Source organism: Lutra lutra, chromosome 11 (genome assembly GCF_902655055.1).
Source record: "Lutra lutra chromosome 11, mLutLut1.2, whole genome shotgun sequence".
NCBI lineage: Eukaryota > Metazoa > Chordata > Mammalia > Carnivora > Mustelidae > Lutra > Lutra lutra.
Window position 1 is genome coordinate 31666480 of NC_062288.1, and position 24450 is coordinate 31690929.

The 24450-nt window shown below is 42.5% G+C and overlaps 1 protein-coding gene across 7 annotated transcripts in view; it reads right to left on the reverse strand.

Annotated features, from left to right (window-relative positions):
• Window positions 1–3069: 3069 nt before the first annotated feature.
• ABCB4 (ATP binding cassette subfamily B member 4) overlaps window positions 3070–24450 on the reverse strand; it is a 66100-nt gene continuing 44719 nt past the window's right edge. For all 7 annotated transcript variants that reach the window (XM_047694339.1, XM_047694338.1, XM_047694341.1 and 4 more), the window contains 11 exons: window positions 23284–23388; window positions 21390–21467; window positions 20210–20293; window positions 18805–19008; window positions 15177–15277; window positions 13571–13711; window positions 10942–11098; window positions 9222–9419; window positions 7537–7743; window positions 3731–3877; window positions 3070–3324 (listed from right to left, as the gene is read on the reverse strand). In XM_047694339.1, the coding sequence (XP_047550295.1) occupies window positions 3118–3324; window positions 3731–3877; window positions 7537–7743; window positions 9222–9419; window positions 10942–11098; window positions 13571–13711; window positions 15177–15277; window positions 18805–19008; window positions 20210–20293; window positions 21390–21467; window positions 23284–23388 (1629 nt within the window). In that variant the 3' untranslated portion in view covers window positions 3070–3117. The remainder of the gene's footprint in view (window positions 3325–3730; window positions 3878–7536; window positions 7744–9221; window positions 9420–10941; window positions 11099–13570; window positions 13712–15176; window positions 15278–18804; window positions 19009–20209; window positions 20294–21389; window positions 21468–23283; window positions 23389–24450) is intronic.

Below are 24450 nucleotides of genomic sequence, written 5' to 3' on the forward strand. Positions count from 1 at the left end.
CTTCTTGTTTGGTGTTTGGATACAGAATCTACTCCTGGGGTGCCTGCGTGGCTCAGTGGGTTAAGCCTCTGCCTGTGGCTCAGGTCATGATCTCAGGGTCCTGGGATCGAGCCCCACATCGAGCTCTCTGCTCAGCGGGGAGCCTGCTTCCCCCTCTCTTTCTGCCTGCCTCTCTGCCTACTTGTGCTCTCTCTCTGTCAAATAAATTAAAAAAAAAAAAATCTACTCCTGTTTGACCTTATACTTTCTGATCTAAGTTATGTATTACTGTGTAAAAAAAAAAAACTACCCGAAACTTACTGTCTTAAATCAATTTATTATTTCTCATGGTTGTATCAGTTGATTGTGCCCAGATGGGTCGTTCTTCTGGTTTTGCTGTAGTTTATTTATGCAGCTGCACTCCTGAGCTTGCTGGGCTGAGGCTATAAAGTTGGAGATGCCTCCCCCCGCTACCTGGGGACTTGGCACCTGGGACTCTATCCACGTGCTCTCTGATGATTCAGTATTCTAGCCTTGACTTAGGTACTTGGCGGCAGGAGTGTTCCAAAAGAGAAAGGGAGCATCTGCAAGGCCACGTGAGGCCTATCCCCTGAAGTCCCAGGATATTACTTACTTTGCATTTTATTGGTGAAAAGTTGCAACGGCAGTCTAGATTCAAGGAGTGGCGGCAAAGTGTCATTTCTTGTTATGAGAAACTGCAAAGTCATTTTGTAAATGTAGATAAGTAGGCCCATTTACTGAGGGCTGTTTTTTTAAATTTTTAAATAAACATATAATGTATTATTACCCCCAGGAGTACAGGTCTGTGGATCACCAGGTTTACACACTTCACAGCACTCACCATAGCACATACCCTCCCCAATGTCCATAACCCCACCCCCCTCTCCCTACCCCCCTCCCCCCAGCCACCCTCAGTTGGTTTTGAGATGAAGAGTCTCTTATGGTTTGTCTCCCTCTCAATCCCATCTTGTTTCACTTATTCTTTTCCTACCCCCAAACCCCCTACATTGCATCTCCACTTCCTCATATCAGGGAGATCATATGATAGTTGTCTTTCTCCGATTGACTTATTTCGTTCAGCATAATACCCTCTAGTTCTGTCCATGTCATTGCAAATGGCAAGATTTCATTTCTTTTGATGGCTGCATAGTATTCCATCGTGTGTGTGTGTGTGTGTGTGTATATATGTATGTATGTATATGTATGTGTGTGTGTGTGTATATATATATATATATACATACCACATCTTCTTTATCCATTCATCTGTTGATGGACATCTAGGTTCTTTCCATAGTTTGGCTATTGTGGACATTGCTGCTATAAACATTCGGGTGCACGTGCTGAGGCCTGTTTTTGTAGCAATGTTCTACATTATACCTCCTTTAAATTTTCCTATCTTGTCAATTTGGTAAGACGTTTATTACTTTGTGAAAACACTGACTTAGCGTCTGTGGCATTTGATATATCCTGAACAGATATCTTCTTCCCGTTCTATACTGTGGACCTTTTTCCTCACTAGTAAAGTTTTATAGACTACACTGTGATTGGCTTTTAGAATCATCCAGTTGGTTGTTTTTAAATGTCTAAAGACTAGAAAGTGTTCACTTCCTGAAGAGAAATCCCGCAGTGATTTTTTTTTTTTTTTTTAAGATTTTATTTGTTCAGGGACGCCTGGGTGGCTCAGTTGGTTAAGCAGCTGCCTTCGGCTCAGGTCATGATCCCAGCGTCCTGGGATCGAGTCCCGCATCGGGCTCCTTACTCATTGGGGAGCCTGCTTCTCCCTCTGCCTGCCATTCTGTCTGCCTGTGCTTGCTCTCTCTCCCTCTCTCTCTCTGAAAAATAAATAAATAAAATCTTTAAAAAAAAAAAAAGATTTTATTTGTTCATTTGACAGAGATCACAAGCAGGCAGAGAGAGAGGAGGAAGCAGGCTCCCTGCTGAGCAGAGAGCCAGATTCGGGGCTCGATCCCAGGACTGTGGGAACATGACCTGAGCCGAAGGCAGAGGCTCCAACCCACTGAGCCACCCAGGTGCCCCCCGTAGTGATATTTTAACATGCTTCCCTCATCTGCCAGAAGTTGAAAATCATCTGGAATGCTTTTTACAAAGATTTCTGAGCCTCTACCCAGACCTGTAGAGTAAGAACTTCCAGAGGTTTTGAGTCACTGAGGTAATGTACCCCTTGTCCCATTCTCTTGGTTAATCTGAAATTTAGTCCATTATACACATGGTTTCATTGAAAACATCTTTGGTAAGGTCTGATTTGTTACAAATAAAGGAACTTATTTGGGTAGCTTACACCTAAAGAACCTGTGATAGTGGTGAACACTGATGTTGCTTCAGTTATTTATAAAGGAAACAAATGGAAAATTAAGGAAAAACATAATGGTGTGGTTAGCTTCTAAAGGTAACCTAGAATTTGTGTGTGTGTGTGTCTCTAAACATATTCTGGGCAAATTATTATTGTAAAAAGTAATGGAGATGCTATAGAACTTCAGCATTTCATTGTTATTTCTAATGTTTCAAATTGCACTTGAGATAAATTTGTATTGAGTTAAAATTTTCAGAGCTATTTGGTGGTATGTGTTTGGTCTTTTTGGTTTTTGTTTTCGTTCTTTTTGCTTTATGAACAGATGTGTGCCTGTAGTTAGCTTGTCTAAAGGCAATCTCGTTTCCTCTTGGACTTTGGTGATAAAGCTGGGATTAGTTATTTAAAAAAAACAAACCTCCATTCCCAAAAGAATAATTTAGAAAGTCAGCAAGGGAGGGAGTAGGCAATGGAATAATATATTTTAACTTTCTTCCTGTGAAAACTGTTCCCCAACCATCCTATCATATACCCAACTGTTCAGGACCCTAAGAAGTTTCCTTATGTCTTGATTTCTGTGAAAGCTACAAGCTTATATATCTGAACTTTGCTTTCTCTGTATGTTTCTGGTAACTCAAGAGCTAGGCTGCTGTCTTTATACCTTACAAGGCAGGTTCACTTTTTACTCTTAAATTTCAGATGCTATTGTATCAACATCACATGGGATGTTCTAAATTGATATGGAATAAGATACACCTGTATTTTATGATTTGTAAAAGATTATTTATTTTTTAAGATATAACAAGAGTTCATAAGTTCTGTTTCCCATTCTGGACACTGACCATGGAAAAGTAGATGCCTTTCTGAGCCAGCAGCTGTTGATGCGTGCCGTGCTCCTTGACCTTGCCGTTCTGAAACACCACTATTAAGTCTGCGTTCTGGATGGTGGACAGGCGGTGCGCGATCACGATGCAGGTGCGGCCTTCTCTGGCTTTGTCCAGGGCTTCTTGGACAATCTAATGATGAATCAAAACGGAAGCCTTAAAACTTTACCATCAGAGCAAAATGTTACCTTTTATTATGCATGTGTATTTTTACATGAATGGCATTACAGTCCAGTTAGTTCCTTTTTAGTTATAAAAGTGAACTCTCACACTAAATCACAAGTATCTAAATTTTCTGTCCACAGATGTATCTTACTAGTTCCCTTTTATTTTCTAGCTTTTCATGATTAATGTGCTAAAAATGTGAAGTATGCAGTTTTCTTTCATTTTTTTGAAATTTTGGAAAATATTAGGAGGAGTAAGAAAATTTTTTACTTCAAAATATAACCGTAAATTTCTACTTACTTTTTTCAGGCTTGAGAGTACCGAGAAACTCCTATTATACAAATTAAATGGAATGTGAGCAGAGAGGCCTCACCTTTTCACTTTCAGTATCCAGGGCGGATGTAGCTTCATCCAACAGCAGGATTTGAGGTTGTCTGATGAGGGCTCGCGCAATCGCAATCCTCTGTTTCTGACCTCCTGAGAGCTGAGTTCCCTTATCTCCCACTCTTGTTGCATATTTCTGCAAGTTAGCCGTTAGTAAAGTTAATCAAGTCTTAACCCAGTTACTTAATGTGAAATACTCATATGACCCACATGGAACCCAGTTTATTCTCTTATACCAAACACTTTGAGAAATACAAAAGTTCCTACCCGGAAGGAATTTATAATGTGAGGAGAAAAACTGGTTGTACAGCCTTCAATGTAAGGTCCACTATGTACCAAGTGAGAGGTATATTCACCATGCTATGAAATATGAGACGTGAATAGAAATTATGGAGGTAAGGTAGGAAGAGAAAGAGATGCATGAAAGAAAGATACCTTTGTACAGAGGTTGGGAAGCTGGATCATGAGAAAGAACATTCTCGGGTAAAAAAAAAAGTATAAAGAGGGGCGCCTGGGTGGCTCAGTGGTTAAAGCCTCTGCCTTTGGCTCAGGTCATGATCTCAGGGTCCTGGGATCGAGTCCCGCATCGGGCTCTCTGCTCAGCAGGGAGCCTGCCACCTCCTCCTCACTCTCTCTGCCTGATCTCTATCAAAATAAAATAAATAAAATCTTTAAAAGAAAAAAAAGTATAAAGAGCCAAAAAAGTAAGGACTTATGCAGTAATGTGAATTTCCTAAAGTCCAGAATCAGCAAAGTTTTTCTATTAATCAAATCCTATCCTTGATTGAAGTCAGTAACTACCTTTTTAAGGGTGAGTAAGGCTAACCAAGATGGAGGATTTGAAAGTTTTTAAGTGTGATTGCTAATTATAGCAGAATACAGTTGTAAAAGTACTTAATTCAGTAGAACCTTAGAAGCTAGATGCATACCACAAGATTAATGATCCCTGCCGTCACTTCTAGTGTCTTTAGAACATCTTTGTGGGCATACTCACCTTTACCAATTACTTAAGAAAACTATCTGACTGAACTTTTCCTTATTTTCTAAATACATACTGACTTCATTGCACTTTGGCTACAGACATAGCAGCTATAACAAGCTAACAAGGGACAGTTGGGGACCACGAAAACTGTAGAGTATATGTCCTCTCCAAAGGAATAAAATGGAAGATGAAAGAAAAACCTTATACAAAAATGAACTTAGAATGGATCATGGACTAAAATGTAAAATCATAAAACCATAAGAGAAAAAAATTTTTAAAAGTTTTTATCTACTTACTTGACAGACACAAGAGGGGGAACACAAGCAGGGAGAGTGGAAGAGGGAGAAGCAGGTTTTCCCCTGAGCAGGGAACCTGATGCAGGGCTCCATCCTAGGACCCTGGATGATAAACTGAGCCAAAGGTAGATGCTTAACAACTGAGCCACCCAAGTGGCTTTAGGACCTAGAAGGCATAGGCTAGGCAAAGAATTCTTTTATTGGGTACCAAAAGCACAATCTATAAAAGGAAAAACTGTTATACTGGACTTTATCAAAATTAAAAAGTTTAGCTCTGCATATGACCCTGTTAAAGGATGAAAAACAAGCTATCGACTGGGACAAAGTATTTGCAAACTATGTATCTGACAAAGGACTGATAAATATAAATCTGTCTCAAAATTCAACATTTGAAGAAAATTAGAGAATGGGCAAAAAAGGTATTTCACCAAAAAGGAAATACAGATGGCAAGTATATAAAAACATGTCTGGGATCTTCTGAGTGGTTTGGTTACTTAAATATCTGACTCTTGGTTTCGGCTCAGATTATGATCTCAGGAGTGTGAGACCAAGCCCTGCTTAAGATTCTCTCTCTCTTCCCCCTTTAATAAAAAATTTAAAGTCATCATATGCCATTAGAAAATCCACCGCGCGGACGCCTGGGTGGCTCAGTTGGTTAAGCAGCTGCCTTCGGCTCAGGTCATGATCCCAGCGTCCTGGGATCGAGTCCCGCATCAGGCTCCTTGTTCTGTGGGGAGCCTGCTTCTCCCTCTGCCTGCCACTCTGTCTGCCTGTGCTCGCTCGCTCTCTCTCTTTCTGACAAATAAAATCTTAAAAAAAAAAAAAAATCCACCACGAAGAGATTTATCTCACATCTATCAGAATTACAAAAGCAAATGCTGGCAAAGAGGCAAAGAAAACGTCACTCATACTTACTCTGGTGTAAGAGAATAATGCAAGCTGGCAGAACCACTCTGGAAACCAGGTTGGCAGTTTCTTAAAAAACTAGGCCTGTAATTACCATATGGCCTAGCAATTGAACTTGTGGGCATTTATCCCAGAGAAATAACTCAGGTTCACACTAAAACCTGTGCACACATATTTACAGCAGCTTTACTTTTAAGACCCCAAACCTAGAAACAACCTAGATACACTTCAACAGGTGAATGGTTAACCAAACTGTGGTACAATCCACGTCCTGTAATCCTAATCATCCTACTAAAAAGCATGCCACTAAAGAAGTAAAGAATAAACTGTAGATAAGAAAACTTCAGGGAATTACACTGAGTGAAAAAAAGTTAACCTCATAAGGCTAGATACTGTATGTGTGCTTAATGACATTTTAAAGTAGAAAATTACTGGTGAAATGATAGCGCATCCCTCTTTGTCCTTAAGTGCCCTCCTCCAGGCAAATATACCACCCTGCTTCTAAGAAGCCTGCAGTTAGTTGTCCTACTCCTATCTGCTCTTCCCAAAATGACACCAGCCTTTCAACTTGACTTTATTCCCCTCCTCTGGGCAGCCATGAAAAAAAAAAAAAAAGTAGAGACTAGTTAGTGGTTGCCAGAGGTTGGGTGGTGTGAGGACAAAAGGGAAGAGAGGTATGTGACTCTAAAGGGGCAATATGAGGGACTGGAGTGGTGATGGATGTGTTCTGTATTTTTTTTTTTTTTTTAATTAAGAATGAAGCTCATAGACTAATCCAAAGAACAACCTTGGGTACAGGACCTGATTGGAGATATTTTTTATTGCCTTGGAGAAACACAATACAACCTTGGGTGTATTAATCAGCTTGTTCTGTCAGAATTATTTACACCAGTGTGTCCCATCTCCCAAAATGGGGCCTGGCACAGAGTCAGCATTCAGAATCTATTTTGTGTATTGGATACATGATCTAATTTTACTTTTGCACTGCTAACTCTACTTAAAGTCTCACTATAAGAGACATACAAGGAAATGTTCTGCATATTGACTGGTGGTGGATAAGTGAGTCTACACATTGCAGTAACACTGCACAGAACTAAATACATATGCAAATGATTACAAGGAAAACTGGAGGATTGAATGAGATCAGTGGATTAGGTCAATATCAATATCCTGGTGGGGATAGTGTATTACAGTTTGGCAAGAAGTCACTGGAGGAAACTACCTAAAGGCTACATAAAATCTCTGTTCCTTAGAATTGCATGTGAATATATACCTATCTCAAAATAAAAATAATTAAAAATGCAAGTACCATAAAGGATAAATCAAACATGACTGTTATCTGAATGCAGCCCACAACCACCAGTTTGCCTACAATTAAGATTACTTCATTTGCCTCTCACTGCATTTATAAGATCTAGACATGACGCCTGATATTCTCATTTGCCAGTTAGAAAACTTACCATGCAGTTCAGTGTGTTAAGGTCCTAGTGCTACTACATAGACAAGTTTTCTTATAAGATTCTGCTGCTGTATAACTTGGGAACCTGTTTTGAGGATGAAAAGTTTGTAGTTGCTTGTGATTTCATCCTAAGAAATTACCAGTTAACTTACATGGGGTAAGGTCTCGATGAAAGGATGTATGTTGGCTGCTTTGGCTGCATTCACAATTTCATCCTGTGACACGACCCGGCTGTTGTCTCCGTAGGCGATGTTCTCCGCAATGCTGCAGTCGAACAGGATGGGCTCCTGGGACACAATGCCCAGGTGGGCTCGGAGCCACTGGATATTAAGTTTCTTTGCTTCTTGACCATCTAGGAGCTGAAAACCAAAGTCCACAAACTATAAAAGGGCTTAAAAAGGAAAAATAAAACCCCTCAATCATAAATTAACGGATTAACCATTTGGAGCATTGTGACATGTGGGCATCATTGGTTGGGGAAATACCAAGGCTCAAAGTCTCTCAGCACTTACCGTTGGAGGCCAAAAAAAAAAAAAAAAGATTTCTCTGGTGATTAAGCCATCCTTTCTTCATCTCACTGGTGAAATGACAGCCCATCTGGCCCTGTCTTTCCACATTCCTCTTTGTCCTTATGTGCACTCCTTCAGGCACATATATCATCCTGCTTCTAAGAAGTTTGCAGTCAGGTGTCCCACTCGTATCTGCTCTTCCCAGAATGACTCCAGCCTTTCAACTTGACTTTATTCCCCTCCTCCAGGCAGCCAGATAACAAAACTCATCAGTAGTTTGGCCCCAGATTCTCAAAGTTGGTTACTTCCTGTCCTACCTCTCCCACTCTTTATCCCAAGAAATACCAGCCTTAAACTTCGCCCATTTCTCTTCAATAGCAGTGAGGATAAGAGTTCAATGGAAAGTGAACAAGCTCAAAAAAACCAGTGTCTTTGGGAGCACAGTTTTGTTGGTGGTTATTTTTTCATTTGCTTTAAGCAAGAGATATGTTGCTTCTAGAGGAGGCATGTGATATATCAACTGAGAATGTAGCTTCCTTCGGGGTGAAGGAATAGAAATGAGTTCAATTAGTCTTGATCTCTCAATAAAGAAAAATTCTACCACAGTATTAGCACATCATGTTGTCAAGCTGGTCTGCTGTATTAATACCTGCAGAGTAGTTTTAATAGTAGAAGCATAAAATTTCCTAAAAAGAGCTACCTACACAAGGTTTAACACTTGGGTGACCAGCTAAATGGGGATGGACTCCTAGGGTTTGGTCAGTGGGTGCCATCCCCAGGTTATGGGAGATGCAGGCATTATCAGTAAAAGCCAAGAGTTTACTTATCACAGAGAGAGGATCTAGGTACTAGAAAATCACTGATGAAAAGCTAAGTATGAAAGGGCTGGAGATGAGGGTCAAAGTCAAAGAGCCTTGGGTTCAGGATTCAAGAGAGAAGGCAGAAGGATGTAGGAGGGTATAAGAAGGTACTAGCTTGTCTCGGGTGTCTGCCTAGAATCCTGGCCGTAGTTTGTGGCTCTCCTTTACAAGCCAGGAAGTGGATATTTACTTAGGAGGATCAGGCCAGCTCCAAAAGCCCACAGCAGGGCAAAGGTTAGCCTCATATTCAGTATTTTCTGAACTACACTAAACTCCAGATGTTCTACCCTCTTGTCCTCATATATTTGCCTGAGTATGGGCACCAGTTTGGGTTTTTTAGAATGTGGTCATTGCATCAGCCAGGATTATAAGCCTTTTTTTTTTTTTTTTTTTCTCTTATAAGAATGTTGGTTTATTGGCCATTGAAATAAAACTTTAAATCAGGTTACTGACTTAAAGTATGCTCACCACTGCTCCAGCCACTGGGTCGTAGAACCGCTCAAGCAGCTGGACCACCGTGCTCTTCCCACAGCCGCTGCTGCCCACCAGCGCCAGCGTCTGGCCCTTCTTCACCTCGAGGCTCAGCCCCTGCAGCACGGGGATGTCTGGTCGAGTGGGATAGTTGAACACGACTTCATTAAATGTCACGTTTCCTTCAAATGTATCCTAAAAAAAAAAAAGTTTAATGTTGCTATTATAATTAGTCTGATAATTATTGGAATTAGAAGTATTTCACAGAAACTTTACCAAAGAGTGTAGGAGTGGAACATAAAATTCACATTCAGTCTAAATGTCGGCACCAGTTACTATGGAGAGCAAGCTGTTATATAAAATGAAGACAGGAGATGGGAGTAAAAGAACAGACAGAGTCACATTACAGAGAGTTGTTCTCTAAACTCAATTTCTGGGTTTAGACAAATAGATTTCCCAGTGGTGGTTCTGAGGCTAGAGCAAAGCCAGTGGCCAAAGGCTCAAAGGCTCGGGAATTTGGCACAGTGTCTACCTGAGGTCTCAGTGGATCACCCTTACCTCAAACCTTGGCTGCCTCTTTAGCTTATTCACGGGGCACAGGAATTTTCTCAGCACATGAAATCCATGATAAAGTCCCAGAAAAACGGTCTATGCATACTGCTGCTCGTGCATTAATATATACAGCAGCTTGTGTTATACAGAGAACACTCGGATCTAAATTTGAGTTTAAACTTTGGAGGTAGTATAGGATTATTACTCCTAACATGAATAAAGTAGCCTTCTTACCACTTGTAACTCAGTCATTACAAAATGTGATTAAAGCCACAATCCTGTTTGCCTTTACCTACAGAGTCACATGCATATATCTTCATGCAGAAATAATTAACATTTTTCATGGAAATTAGTTCTAGTACATCTGGATTTCTTTTTAACCTTTCTGTAAAGTTTATTATTATGGGGGTGCCTGGGTGGCTCAGTCAGTTAAGCATCTGCCATTGGCTCAGGTCATGATCCCAGGGTCCTGGGATCAAGTCCCCTATCAGGCTCCTAGCTCAGTGTGGAGCCTGCTTCTCCCTTAGTCAGCTGTTCCCCCTGCTTGTGCTCTGTCAAATAAATAAGTAAAATCTTAAAAAAATTGAAATTTATTATGATTTTTGTTCAATACAGGAGGTTTTAGTTTTAAATTAAAAAAAAAAAATTAGGTTAAAAGCTTTATGCCCAACATGGGGCTTGAACTCATGACCCCAAGATCAAGAGTCACATGATCCACTGACTCAGCCAGCCACGCACCCCTTTCTTTACTTTTGATGTGCTCAACCTCAGATTCCTTGGAATCCCTATGAAATTTTATTAAAGTATGTATGTATGTATGTATGTATTTAACAGAGAGAAAGCACAAGCAGCGGGAGGAGGAGAGAGAGAAGCAGACTCTCTGTTGAGCAGGGAGCCTGACTTGGGGCTTGATCCTGTGATTCTGGAATCATGACATGAGCTGAAGACCGAGGCTTTACCCACTGAGCCACCCAGGTTCCTCTGCCCACCCATGAAATTTTTAAATGTTAAGAATGTTGGCCAAATATTAGGCTGTAAGTATCACAGAGTAAGTTAAATTTAGGTCAGCGTAATCATGACAAATTTTTCCTGTGGTGATCATCTAGCAGATAGCAAACCTTAACGAAAAAATGACCAAGCATTCATCAGGCAGCAGAGAACTCACAGGCCTCAAGCCTTCTTCACTGTAGCTGTCAATCAGCGGTCGTCTTTCCAGCAGCATGAATAAGTGGGCTGCGGACAGCTTGGCTTTCGCATAGTCTGGAGCAAAGGAACTGGCATGTCCTAGAGCCACGGCACCAAACACAATTGCTGAAAACACCCTGGACAGAGGTAGGGCAATTAACAACTTGGCGTCTATAATTAACACTGTGAGGTTTCAAAATCCAAAGACATAACACTTAACTAGTATCACTCTTCACTACTCCCGCAGGCCCTCCACCCACCCCCTGCCAAAACCACGACATGCATTTCCATGAGATTCCATGAACAAAGGAAATCTGGAGGCAACGCCAGAGTTCACATGACTTTCCACAGCCCTCGTTCAAGAAGTGGCTCGTAACAGACTGACTTGTGACCTCCAGTAACTTTAGTGACTAGTTCTATCCTTTCTGGACTCTGGACTGAGGCCCAGAATGCTGGAGGGCTTTCATTAGCATTGGACAAGGAGTGACTCTTTACCTACTGATTCTCTGGCCCTGACTGCCAGTTCATAGATTACCTTTCAGCTCCCACACACCCAGTACGGCTCTCTGCAGTTAGAGAAATTGTGTTAGGGACAATAAACCTTTGCAAAAACTCAATTTTCTCTTATAATTAATGGAACTACTGGCACTACCCTGATAAAAACAATCATCTTTAGCTAAAGTTCAATTTTCCAATGATACGCTCTTTGAAGACTAGAAAGAGATTATAACATCTTTGAGGAAGGGCTTGGGATTCTGAGATCTACATCTCCAGGAGGCATTTACTCCTGACACCTGAGCTCCCCTAGAACAAGAGGATGGGAGGACATTTTTTATCTATTAATACTGGAGAACTTAAGAAAGTGTTTCATTCCCCAAACTTCTAAATCTAAGATATTAAAGTGTGTTTTAAGTATGGGGGTGGGGAGAGCAGGAATGGTGGGTATAGTAAGGCTATCCCTTAAATATTTGTTAAGGTTGGTTACCAAAAATTAAATTTTAAAATAGTGATGAAAAACACACATGTTGCCTAACTTTTTTATAAAGCCTATAGAGATTTAACCTAAAAGATTAAAAAGTTGTCTTCCAATCAGAATTTTTTATTGGTAGAGATGAAACAAAAAAAGCAGGGCCCATTTCCTCAGAGATGCTCTTCTAGACAACAAAGTGTTACAAGCTGTAATTCCCAGAGCTGGATATTGCCATTTATCCCTCCAAAACCACCGTCTACTCCCTACCCACCTCTCTCTTGGACCATCCCACTCCCTAAGAGGCTGACCTTCATGGACTGCATCAAATGTTTTTCTTGTCCCCTAGCTTCTGATGGGGTTTGGTAGTGACAGGCACTAGCAGGAAGTGAGGACATGTGTCTGGCTGGCTTCTCCCTTGATGGTGTGGTTGGTATCCCTCCACCAAGGACCACAGAAGCCCCCCTTGCTGGGTTCTGAAAATCTTTTCCTCCTCTTGCCCTTTAGGTTGAGGGTCTTAGCAGTTCGTAGCTGGGAACTGCTGGGTAGTTGACAGCTCTTGGTCCTGCTTACCTTAACTTCTCACACCTTTATAAACAGACCCTTTAGCACTCTCCCTAGTTACCCCATCCGAAGGACATTTGTTTCCTGCTGGGATCCTGAAGGATACAAAGATTATATATACTTTTTTCATAGTTATTTTCATTTTGGATGAAAACACTTTCCTTGTCCTCCCTGTGTTCAAAAAAGAGGCTATCCACTACTACTTTAAAATCATCCCACAAGAGCAGAAATATGCCAAGTGATCTTAAAAAGAATGGCTTCCCTTTGGCAAGACAAGAACACAACCTAATTGAATGTAGTTAGCATATTTTGAAAAGACAAGTGCATCAATTAGAAAGACTGCTGGTTAGCCTTGGAAACCAAAAAAAAAAAAAGGAGAGGCTACAAGGCCAAACGTTGGCAGGATTATCCTAGGCCCAGTCAGCGGAAGAGGCCTTGGCCAGATTTCAGTCAAGCATTCCCATCTCTCCATCAACGCCATTTTGTGGTTGCAGATCAACAGCAAGCTACTTAACCCTCTGGTTTGAGTCTATGGTAACCAACAGTTTCTCATTATGATTTATTTCTGCCTACACTATACAATGAGAAAGTTTGCTATCCTCCTGACTGGAGTTCTCTGTATTACTACAGTTCTGGTTTACGACTCTTATGAACTTGGCTAATTTTAGTCCACTTGGATGATTCAACTGTACTTGGAGTGTTAGTAAGATCAGATTTCTGTGGTAGATCCAACTCTGACCTCATTTTATTTTTTATTTTTTTTAAATCTTTTTTTTTTTTAAGATTTTTATTTATTTATTTGACAGAGAGAGATCACAAGTAGACAGAGAGGCAGGCAGAGAGAGAGAGAGAGGGAAGCAGGCTCCCTGCCGAGCAGAGAGCCCGATGCGGGACTCGATCCCAGGACCCTGAGATCATGACCTGAGCCGAAGGCAGTGGCTTAACCCACTGAGCCACCCAGGCGCCCCGTGACCTCATTTTAGAACAAGTGAGTCCCCACCCCCGATACACACACTCTAATTTTGCATGGACCTACCAAAATCACATAGTATAATCTTAAATTTTTAAAATTACTTACAGAATAACATCTCTAAAGCGCATATGTCCGTTCACAATGAGATAGGCACCAAATCGAAAACAACCAGCATAGGAGAAGTACATAAATGCTTGTGAAATACTAAAAGTAATTCCATAGATGTGTGCCTTCCGCACAGAATTCCTGAAAGGCAAATTCGTATATTCATAGTCATCTCTTTGGCCTCTCTTAGTGCAGCTTCTAAGTGTGGTTGACCTGGGTATATATTCTGCCTCCCGTTCTGTCAGTTTGAGTACATGACAACTTCTCATGTATCAGTGTTCTGATTTGTATAATGGGGATATCCAATACGATGCAGAATTGGGAACTAAAGAAACAACATAAATGTCTAGCATAGTACCTCATACTGATTTTTTCAGTTGATAGTTGCTGATATTATTACATGTTAATATCTAGTCAATCAGATATCCAACCCCTATGGTATCAACATGACTGCTGAATCGAAAACATTGGGGGATGTCAAAGCGAGGACTAAAGTTTGAATTGTCTGAATGCGATTTCTTCAGTATTATCTTGTCTTCTGTGACTAGTTATAGTCTTATGTCACAGTTCATGTTTCAGATTCGGAAAAGCTGGGTCACTGTGGTATATACAGACAAACATGAGAAGTTCTTCCCTGAGCTAGATCCCACCAGCCTGAATAGTTTGTTCTGCCCTGTTTCTAACTAGACCACATGCTATCCTTCATGAGTACAGCTGCTTTATTATACTTTGTATTCTACATCCTTCAAGAGAACAGTGATTTATTTACTCCCAGATTAGAAGGAAAGCATTTGGAAAGACTCTGGAAAAATTCAAACTATTACTGATTTGGATATTTTAACTCACATGATGTGAGTGTGGTTACATTACTTAGAATTACTCAATCTGCAGTGCTCTTCCATCTTTAAATTACAATCAAATTAAAAATTAGTTCCTCCTTCATTCCCTTGAAGTACAAATCAACCCTAAGTCTTAGGTAATGGCACATATATACATGTTACATATATGTTGACATCAAATGGGAAGAAAAGTATCATCTCATGGAGTATATATAGCTAATGAGATGGAATACAATCAAAATGTCACTTTTTCTTTCTCAAATTTGTAAGCATTCAGGCTACTGTGCTAGTCTGCAAAGCTGTATTCTAAGTTGTGTTCAATTTTGTTAGTGTTGAAATATATTCATTTATAAGCATTTATATATATTCATTTATAACCAAGTGCCTCTTGGAGTTTCTTAGATTGGTCAATTGTGAACCAGTTAAGTAGGCTATGTGTGGGTTTTCTGAGTAGGTTGGATCTCGTCCTCATCCAGAGAACACATGGGACGCTCTAGCCAAATAGAGGAGCACACACTGGCGTGTCCTCTGTACCTGTTCCATCTCAGAGAGCCCCTCTGCTCTTTTTATAAGAGATGTAAAAACCCAATCCTATACTCCAGTCGCAGCCAACGGCTACTTTTTCTCAATGAGCTATTGAAAAATATGTCATCCTTCAGCCTTATCATTTTTTTTTTTTTGAGCAGAAGTCTTATTATCTTTTGGGAACAATTATTAAGCCTCAGGAAAGCTCTGGGTTCTTAGTAACAATCATTCATGTTCATTACCTGTAAGCTCCATACAATTTTTCAACATACATCAATTCAAATTTTCTTTCCTGGGTTAAGGACACAACTGTCCGAATATTTTCTATTGCTTCTGTTGCAATCTGTAATGTAGAACAGATCTTGGTTAGAAGTGGGGCTTTTACTTCTGGATCATGAAAATTAGAAACGGGGGTGCCTGGGTGGCTCAGTGGGTTAAAGCCACTGCCTTCAGCTCAGGTCATGATCCCAGGGTCCTGGGATCGAGCCCCGCCTTGGGCTCTCTGCTCTGCAGGGAGCCTGCTTCCTCCTCTCTCTCTCTCTGCCTCTCTGCCTACTTGTGATCTCTGTCAGATAAATAAATAAAATCTTTAAAAAAAAAAAGAAAATTAGAAACGTTAGGGCTCTGTTAGAGGAATCCTGAGGTTATGTTGACAGGTTTTTTAAATTCCTTCGGTTTTGAAAGCAAAGGCATAATGTATTCTTCAAGATGAGCTCTATGGCAGAGCTGCCCATCTTAAAAGCAAATCTGGTTGTAACAAATATAGTGGGTGGGTGCTCATATGCCCAGCGAGACTGACATGTTGAGACCAAGCAAGGTGGCCTGGACACCAAAAGCCAGATTTTATTCCCAGCCCTGCCACCAGTCAGTCAGTTGACTGGCTCTGCCACAGCCTTGGGTGGCTTTGCTTTCTTCACAGGGTAGGGTCCTAAAAGAGGGCATTAGGCTACATGATTTCTAAAGACCCCTTGGAGGAGCCAGTCATTTCCTCCAGGCACATATCCCTCCTGAGAGAGACTGGCCAGTCATAGCTGGAACGAAGATCCCAACTATAAACAACATGGTCCTGCCTCCAGTCCCCTCTTAAGCCAGGGATGGACACCAGACTCATCCCTTTTCTGGACTTCGATGGAGGCCACTGCTTGAATGGAGAGGTTGTGTGGACTCTGAGAGGAAGGTCTCCATTTGGGGAGCCACGCTAGGTATGCAGAGGCAGCAGGTCCAAATCCTCAGCAGGTGAGGAACAGGACAAGGGTATGGAGAGAACTCCACCCCAACGGAGCATGTGGTTCTGAGAGCCTGTGACTTCACAGGAATATTCTCCATCTGTATTCCCTGCAGTTCTGTGCATCTTTACCTCAAATTCCTTTATATCCAAACCAGCCAGAGCAGTTTTCTTTTTCCAGCCAAACTGTCCTGGACTAATGTTAATGGCCTGTGACTGAGCTGTGAAGTTTAAAGCCTGGTTCTCTAGCTGACTTCTCTAAACCCGTGAACACAAAGAGCATCAGATTTTAGTTTTATGGGTTTTTTGTTTTGTTTTGTTTTGTTTTTCTCAGCTTTAAGACTTTATACCTCAGTTCTCAGCTTGTCACAAGACGAAGGCGAGATATTTGCTACCTCAGGCTGAACAACCTTCTCTCTTCAGTCAGAAATGAAGAACCCAACAGCAACAAGAGCCAGCCTGGAGCACACTAGTGAGTTTCTAGTCTCTGCTTCATGGATGGGCTCCCACTTGGTCTCACACAACCCTGTGAGATCAGTATTATCTTCTTGTCACAGCTGAAGGAACTGAGAAGTCAAAGAACTTGCCTCAGCAGCTTCTAATTTATTAACCCTAGAGTTAATAAGTAGAGACAAGGATTCCTTATCAGGCTATCTGACGCCCAGCATGTGTTCTTAACCCATTATGCGTTTTTGCTTCCCCATCTTTGTAACATATACAGGGAGAAGCTAGTTGTTAATGACTTCACATTCAACTCCAGATTTTCTGGTTCTGGATTAATTGCTCGAAGGGCTCATCCTGGTTCGGCAGGGCTTGAATCCAGGAGGGTTAAATGCAAACACCCCCTACCTCCTTACCAGCCAAGGAGTGAACACCTTCATTACCAAGCCCTTTATGAAGAATGAAAATGGGAACGTATCTGATGTGATGGCCCTGATGTACTTTAACCGTGATTTATCTGCACCCGGGTTAATAAGAGCTTTTTCTTTTGAAAACAAAAAAACATAGGACAGTGATGGGGGTGGGGAGAATTCCAGGACCTTCTTTCTAACCCTCATTCTGTGTTATATCAAGAGCTGACTTAGTAAACAAAATTGAATTATGATTGACTAACAATCGACACCTACAATTTCCAATCTCTCACACTGTATTTAAAAAAAAAAAGCTTGTTAGATTTAAGTGGCTATTAAAAATAATTTTGTTCCCTCGGAGTTATTCTCAGATTCTTAGAATGAGGGTATTAGCTGGAAGGAACACGGGACATGAGCCCATAGTTTCCCACTTCATTCAAGTGTGAAGGGAGGACCAGAGAAGTTGGAGATCTTCAGTATCCCATGCCGTGACTAGCAAGACCAAGACTAAAAATCCAAGGGGCTATGTCCCATTTGCCACAAGCTCATTTCTAACTGCCCTACTCCTGCCAAAATTCTGATACCTTTCAGTGTTATTAGCCATTTTTAATAGAGTTAAGACTGCTATCTTGGGGCACCTGGGTGGCTCAGTGGGTTAAGCCTCTGCCTTCGGCTCAGGTCACGATCCCAGGGTCCTGGGATCGAGCCCCGCATCAGGCTCTCTGCTCAGCAGGGAGCCTGCTTCCTCCTCTCTCTCTGCCTGCCTGTCTGCCTACTTGTGATCTCTGTCAAATAAATAAATAAAATCTTTAAAAAAAAAAAAAAGACTGTTATCTTAACTAGAGTCATATAACCGATTTAAGAAAATGTGATCTTCATTCTAGCTACTGACAGTTCTCCCTTCCGAAAAAGGTGGTTGCCCTGAGGTGCGAAAGGGCTTTGTCACATGTGGTGCTGCAGAAACTTTCACAGTTTTTATCAGTGTCTGCTTTGTCTCCTCACGTGTCAATAAAGGATAATACTGACATAAGTAAGTAAAAATACTCTGGGCTGTAGTTTAAATATTTAAATGCATGTACACATAAATAAAATGTTTCTCTCTCGATTTAAATACATTTCAATACATATGAAGAGACTACAGAGTAAAGAGCTTTGAAGTTAAGCCAGAATTTGAATCCCAGCCATGCCTTTACCCAGTTTCTCAAGTTCCCCATTTATAACAATAGTAGTTGCCTCATGGGATTACTGTAAGAGTGTAATGAGTTGGACCATGTATTTAACACCAGAATGGGCACAGACCAAACACAAGTGTTTGCCCAAATGCCACAATAGTTGGAACCACCAACAGAAGCATTTACTGCCATCTGGGGGCTACCCACCTTAACAGTAGCCATCACAACCAAGAAGGAAGGAATGATCTCCCAAGGACCAGCAATTAAACAATTCACTTACAGTCTCTGCCCTAAGGACTCCTTGTATAACATGGGGGTGACATTCATCTCAACAATGAGACTGTGTTATTAAATCAAAGGGAAAAGGGACTTCGTATATTCAGGAATTATAAAAATCACACATAAAGTGCTTTTTGACAGGCTTAGAGCCTTCAATTAATTATCCCATCATCAAGTTACAGGCATTATAATTACAGTAAATATCCTGTACTGCGGTGACAGTTATCAGTTGTAGGGAGAACATTTAGTTAACCCAATCATGCATTTTGGACTAAATCAAGTACAACACTAAAACACACATCTAAAAGCACTACTTATACTCACTGAAGCTTACGTGACCCACCTTTCCAGCAGTCTCCAGTTCTTTTTTATCTCTTTTGGCATTTCCAGCCAACAGTTTCATTTCAACAATTCCCGATACAGCAATGATGGGAACAACTGCTAACAGCAAGAGGGTCAGTTGCCAACCATAGATAAAGGATATGATGATACCAGTTCCAAGGTTAGCTGTGTTCTGTGCAACTAACGCCAACCTCATCCCCGTGGCCTGCAAGAGCAAACACAGAGGGAGCTGTGTTGTAAGTCGTAAATGTGTAAGCTGCCATCTGAGGCTTCCCGGTCAGAAGAGAGGGTTGTGGGCCTGGCTTACGTTGGCTCCCTTTCCTGCAGTCAACCCAACACCCCGGTACCTGGCTCGTGAGGCCCTGCAGGTTTTTCTCTGCTCGTGCCCGGTGGTTCTTATTCCCGACCTGCGCACACCAGTTCTGCCCAACAAAACTAGGTCAGCAGCTTGGGTTTTGGGAGAGGAGGTTGGGGCACAGGTACGTGGGCACAAAGGTAACATTTAAAGAGGAAACCAACCCTAGTATACTCTGGTCATTTTAAGAACACTTTGCTGCATATGTATAAGGGGGAAATTGAGCCCCCCCACCCGAAGAGACCATCCGCTACAAAGTGGATCTGTCCTAAGAGACCGTCTGCCACCAACCATACATGGATCTGAACTACTGTTTGTAGGGCTCAGAAAAGGAGGGGGGTGCCGATGCACTGGACACTGCCTTCTGTCTCTGGCTTTGGGGGAAGTGGCAGTCCCCAGAGACGGTAATCTGTGGAGATTTGGGCAAATGACCCAAATTAGCCAAAGTCTTAGTTTTAAGGGAAGGTGGTGGTTTGGTGGTTGAGGTATGGGAAGGGGCGGTCTCACTGGACCATTCTGTTTGCGGCCAGCAGCCATCCTGGGGCCACGAGGGAAGGAGCGTTAGGGTGAGGCCACCTCTGAGGACTAAAAGCTCAGAGCCACAACCACAGGGAACCTGTGTCCTTCATGACATTTTTGAGTCAACGAATCAATCAACCCTGAAGTCCAACCTTCCTCTTTATTGTTCAGGTCAGTTTGAGTTGTTCTGTGATTTCTGGCTGAAAGCAGCTGCACTGAAGCAGCTATGCCGTATGTTCATTCAAAACCACGTTCAAGGGGCACCAGGGTGGCTCAGTTGGTTAAAGCATCCCACTCTTGATTTCAGCTTGGGTCATGATCTCAGAGTTGTGGGATCAAGGCCCCCATGGCTGGAGGGCTCAGAGCTCAGCAGGGAGTCTTCTTGTCCCTCTCCCTCTGCTCCACACATCTCCCTCCCTCACTCCCCCCACCCCCCCAGGGCTTACTCAGTCTTTCAAATGGATAAATAAAATCTTAAAAACAACAACAACAAAAACCCACAATAAAAAGTGATAGAATGAAGTCTACATACTCCTTGGACCTGGGAGGCATCCGTTGCAAGTCTGGTAGAGAGTGCACCAGTACTGTTTTTATGATCATCAAACCAGCTCATGTCCTGTGGCACAAACACACCTTTAAATGAGTTCAAAATTAAAACAAGCAGAGTAAAGTAGATGAAACCTCCACAACCTTTAGTGCTGGAGATATCCACACCTAACTTGGCACTGGAGTTAGGGAAGAAGTGACATTCAGTGCAGATCCCCAAACCCTGCTGTGCACAGGCACACTTGGGTTATGCTCAACCCAATTCTTGAACCTTCTGGGCATGAGAAAATCAGCCCTGGTTTCTCACCATGTGTAGTTGTTTTTTTAAACAAGAATTGAAAAGTTGTTTGTTAAAAATGATTTTAACTATAGGCTACTCATCCATGCATCTTTTAGGTTCATAGAAAATAATTTTCCCTACATAGCAACACTTAAAAGACACTGGGAAATAGTTTGTAAATTCAGACATGTTCCAAATAGGATACCTGCTATGGGCTCTTTTATGGAGCAGGAATATAATCAAATCCTGCCAAGTGTATGGGTAATGTTCTGGGCCTCTCTTAAGGCTTCTCTATAAAAACAGAGAATTGAAATTTGCACATTTCCCCCCATGTCCTGCACCAGACTGTGGACTTCTTAAAAGGGTAGATAATGCACCTTATCGTCCCAGCTACTAGCATACCGGTACAGAGTTGGGAAGGACTGAGTGAACCAACAGATGAATTAACAGGAAAACAGAGCCCAAATAAGACAAAACCAAAACTCAGTTACCAACATTTGGGGAAAGGATTAGCAGAATCAATCATGAATATTACCACCTTTTCCTTTGTTAAAAGATACCCTGGAGCCTCAAATGCCTTGCTAGGGCCTGCAGAGAATCCAGAGAAGAACCACAGGTCCTTGAAAAGACGGTATCCATGTGGATAGAAGTAGTGGCAAAATAAGCCCAAAAAGCCACCTAAATGAAGCCTACTCCGCTGAGATCCCTGAGAAGACTTGGGACATTCCAAGCCCAGGATGGTGTGCAGGGCACCCCCGCCAGTCCCTGCAGGAATGCATGGGTGGGGCAGGCAGGCACAGACGTGAACTACAGCACACTCCAAACAGAAATGGGCTCTGAGAGCAAGAAATCCAAACCGAGGGCATTCTCCAGCGCACACGCCTACCTGTCTCAGCATTGCTCTAAACGCCAACGACCGAAGCCTGCTGGTAAGGATCTCGCCAGCTTTCCCAAATGTGAAGCCCTGGTTGAGATAAAAACAAATAAACAAAAAAACCTATTGTCCCTTTGGATCATCAGGATTCTGACCCAAGTAGTACATTCACATTGCTTTTTAGGTGACTTACATATTGATCCACCATTCAGGTTAACACAAGTCTATGACCAAACACTAATTCGAAGTCTCAACTTCAAATTCATGTGCTACGCAATCATGAGCATGCAGAAAGAAGCCTAACGCCAGAGGCCTTACAAAGGTCCAGCTCTGGCTTCTGAAACATTCTATTTCCTTTTCCAGACTTTAAGGACAGCATCTCAGTAAGGACGATACCATATATAATTATAACTCTGTGTTGCTGATACTTCAGATGGTTGGAAACAGGAACATGACTCTGGCTCCTGTAGAGGAGGGTGGAGGGCAGAGGGAAGGAGGAGGTCCGTAGGATCAAGCTCCAAATGAAAGGAGTTTGCTGGTTCTCTGTCAAGTCTCCACCTACTCTCAGACTGGGGAACAATTAGGCTATTCTTCTTCAGCAGGCATCCCTGCCAGAAAATGTCCCTCTTTCTAAGTTATAGCATTGTTCCAACTGAAGAGAAGCCCGGATGTCTTCAGCCGGGCCTGCTTCCAGGGCCTCTGGGATAGGTGGGAGCCTACAGGCACACGGAGTGTCGGTGCGGTGTGGGTGTGGGGTGCTGGGGGGAGGACACATCAGGAGTCTTTAGGAAGCCAGGAGGACGGTGCTCAGCGCCTGGGGAGGTACCAGCCCCAAGTGTCCAACACTGGCTCGACGACTCTGGTCTCCGCCCCCCCTTGGCTGTTGAGTTGCTCAAGGCCAGTGTGGGCACAGCAGTTCTGTGCACCATCCCACCGGTGTCCCGGGCTCCAAGACTCATTTATAAATCCAGCTCCACTCCCCAAATACACCAAGGCCTGGGCTGGACTGGAGAACAGAGCTGCGACTAGTAAGGCAACGATTTCTGAAGACAATGTTTGTCTTGCTTTTGCCATCCATTCAACGACGACAGAAGACAAGTGCACTGGATGGGACTAGGAAAGCTCATTTTGCTGACTTAATGGCCTGTGTTAGAAAAGTCCACGTGGTGCTGAGATACAGATAGAAGAAATGGACTACGAGTCTAGGTGGAAGAGGATAAACAGAGCGAGGTGGACAAGTTCACTGTGGCTGGGGCCACAGTGTCTAAATGCGTAGGACACACGTTCTTTCAGAGTTCATCAAGGAGGAAGAGATCAGAGAAATTACTTCATGTTGAGTCACAACAGAAGAGCGAATACTATTGTACTGACTCTTTCCCCCTATTTTATATTGAATTTAACTGGCACTTACATCCTCTTATGAATTCAAGTCTCTTTTTCCCTTTGTAATGAATGTTTGCTGGGGGCAAACCTGGAATGTTACAGAAGTTAGCACACGGGGGAGTCAGGATTCCCTCTGCTTCAGGACACTGCTCTCTGGAAGAGCCTCGCAGACTGCATCTTTTTAAAGCTTTTATTCATTTATTTGTCCGGAAGAGAGAGAGCACAAGCAGTGGGAGTGGTAGGCAGAGGGAGAAGGCGGCTCCCCAGTGAGCAAGGAGCCCCACGTGGGGCTCGATCTCAGGACCCTGAGATCATGACCTGACCCAAAGGCAGACGCTCCACCGACTCAGCCACCCAGGAGCCCCTGCAATTCATTTTGGTCTAAGAATTGGAAGCTCCATTAGGGTTTGGTGAACTGGTAATTAATGTATAGTGATAAGGAATGCAAATCTAGCTAATAGATAAATTTATATTCTCTAATGGAATGTAGACTTGCTGAGAAGATAGAATCATAGGTACCTACCTGAAGGAAGAAAGTGAAAAAGGAAATAATTCCCAGACCTAAAAAAAGCAATGAGAACATGTTGCATTTCTGCTGCTTCACGTCATCATCCCCTGGTCCAAAAACCTACAAAAGAACATTTAAAAATGCCTACTCGGATTACATGATCCTCTTCACTCTTCACATAAATAATGGCTTGAGCATCACAATTGAAACACTAGGCTTTGAACATATGGGGGGGGGTGTTTATTGCCAAATATCTATAACAAAAAATTTACCTTTATGACCATTTTTCAGTATCCAATGCAGTGGCATGAAGCTCACTGATTGTGTGATGCCACCTTCACCAGCACCCGCATCCAGAACTTCTGAGGCACATCGCACTGAAACTCTGCACTCCATCAACGGTAACTCTCCCCATCCCCACTCCCCAGCCCGCTGAGAACCGCTCTCCTTCCTGTGGCGAATTTGAGGAACGCGTGGTTATTAACGTGGGCTGAGGCATCATGGGCAGAGCGTGCTTGGTCGCACATTTTGGCGTCTGTTCCTCTCCCCCAGCACTCACTGTTCCCTCTGCCCCAGCTCCTTCTCAATAGGTCCCAGCCCTGCTCCTCTCCCTCCACAGCGGCTCCCAACACCCCCAACCCGAAACAGCACTTCCAGCCCCAGCTCCCCCGTTGCCAGGTCCTGCCTAACACCTGCTATCCCATGACACGTTCGGTGTTTGTTTCCTGTGTGTGCCGTGTCTGTCCTAGGACAAAGTAACTGCTTTGAGGGCTGGTCTTGCTTTATTCTCTACCTGATTTCCAGTGCCTGGAGCAGCATCTGGCACACAGGAGAGGCCCCCACATATCAATATAGTCCACACAGGTCCTGAATGGCAAGGGAGCCATTAGAAAGCCATGCTTTCTAATTTTAAAATATCTGGAGGGTCCTAGGTAATTTTGTTAAATTTTTGGCTTGTGCTCTTACTTGCAGACCAATGTCCAATGCAAGAACAATAAACTTGTAACAACGATGAAGAGTAATTCATCTGAATAAGAGAGTCTCTCCAATGATGTCAGAGGTTGACTAAGACCACACAATATAAATGGTGGGTTTGAGAGAGCCTTAGCTATTTCTGGAAAGTTCCTACAATTATCCCCCACCGAAGTTAACAATTGGGTAAATCTTCTGGGTCTCAGACTC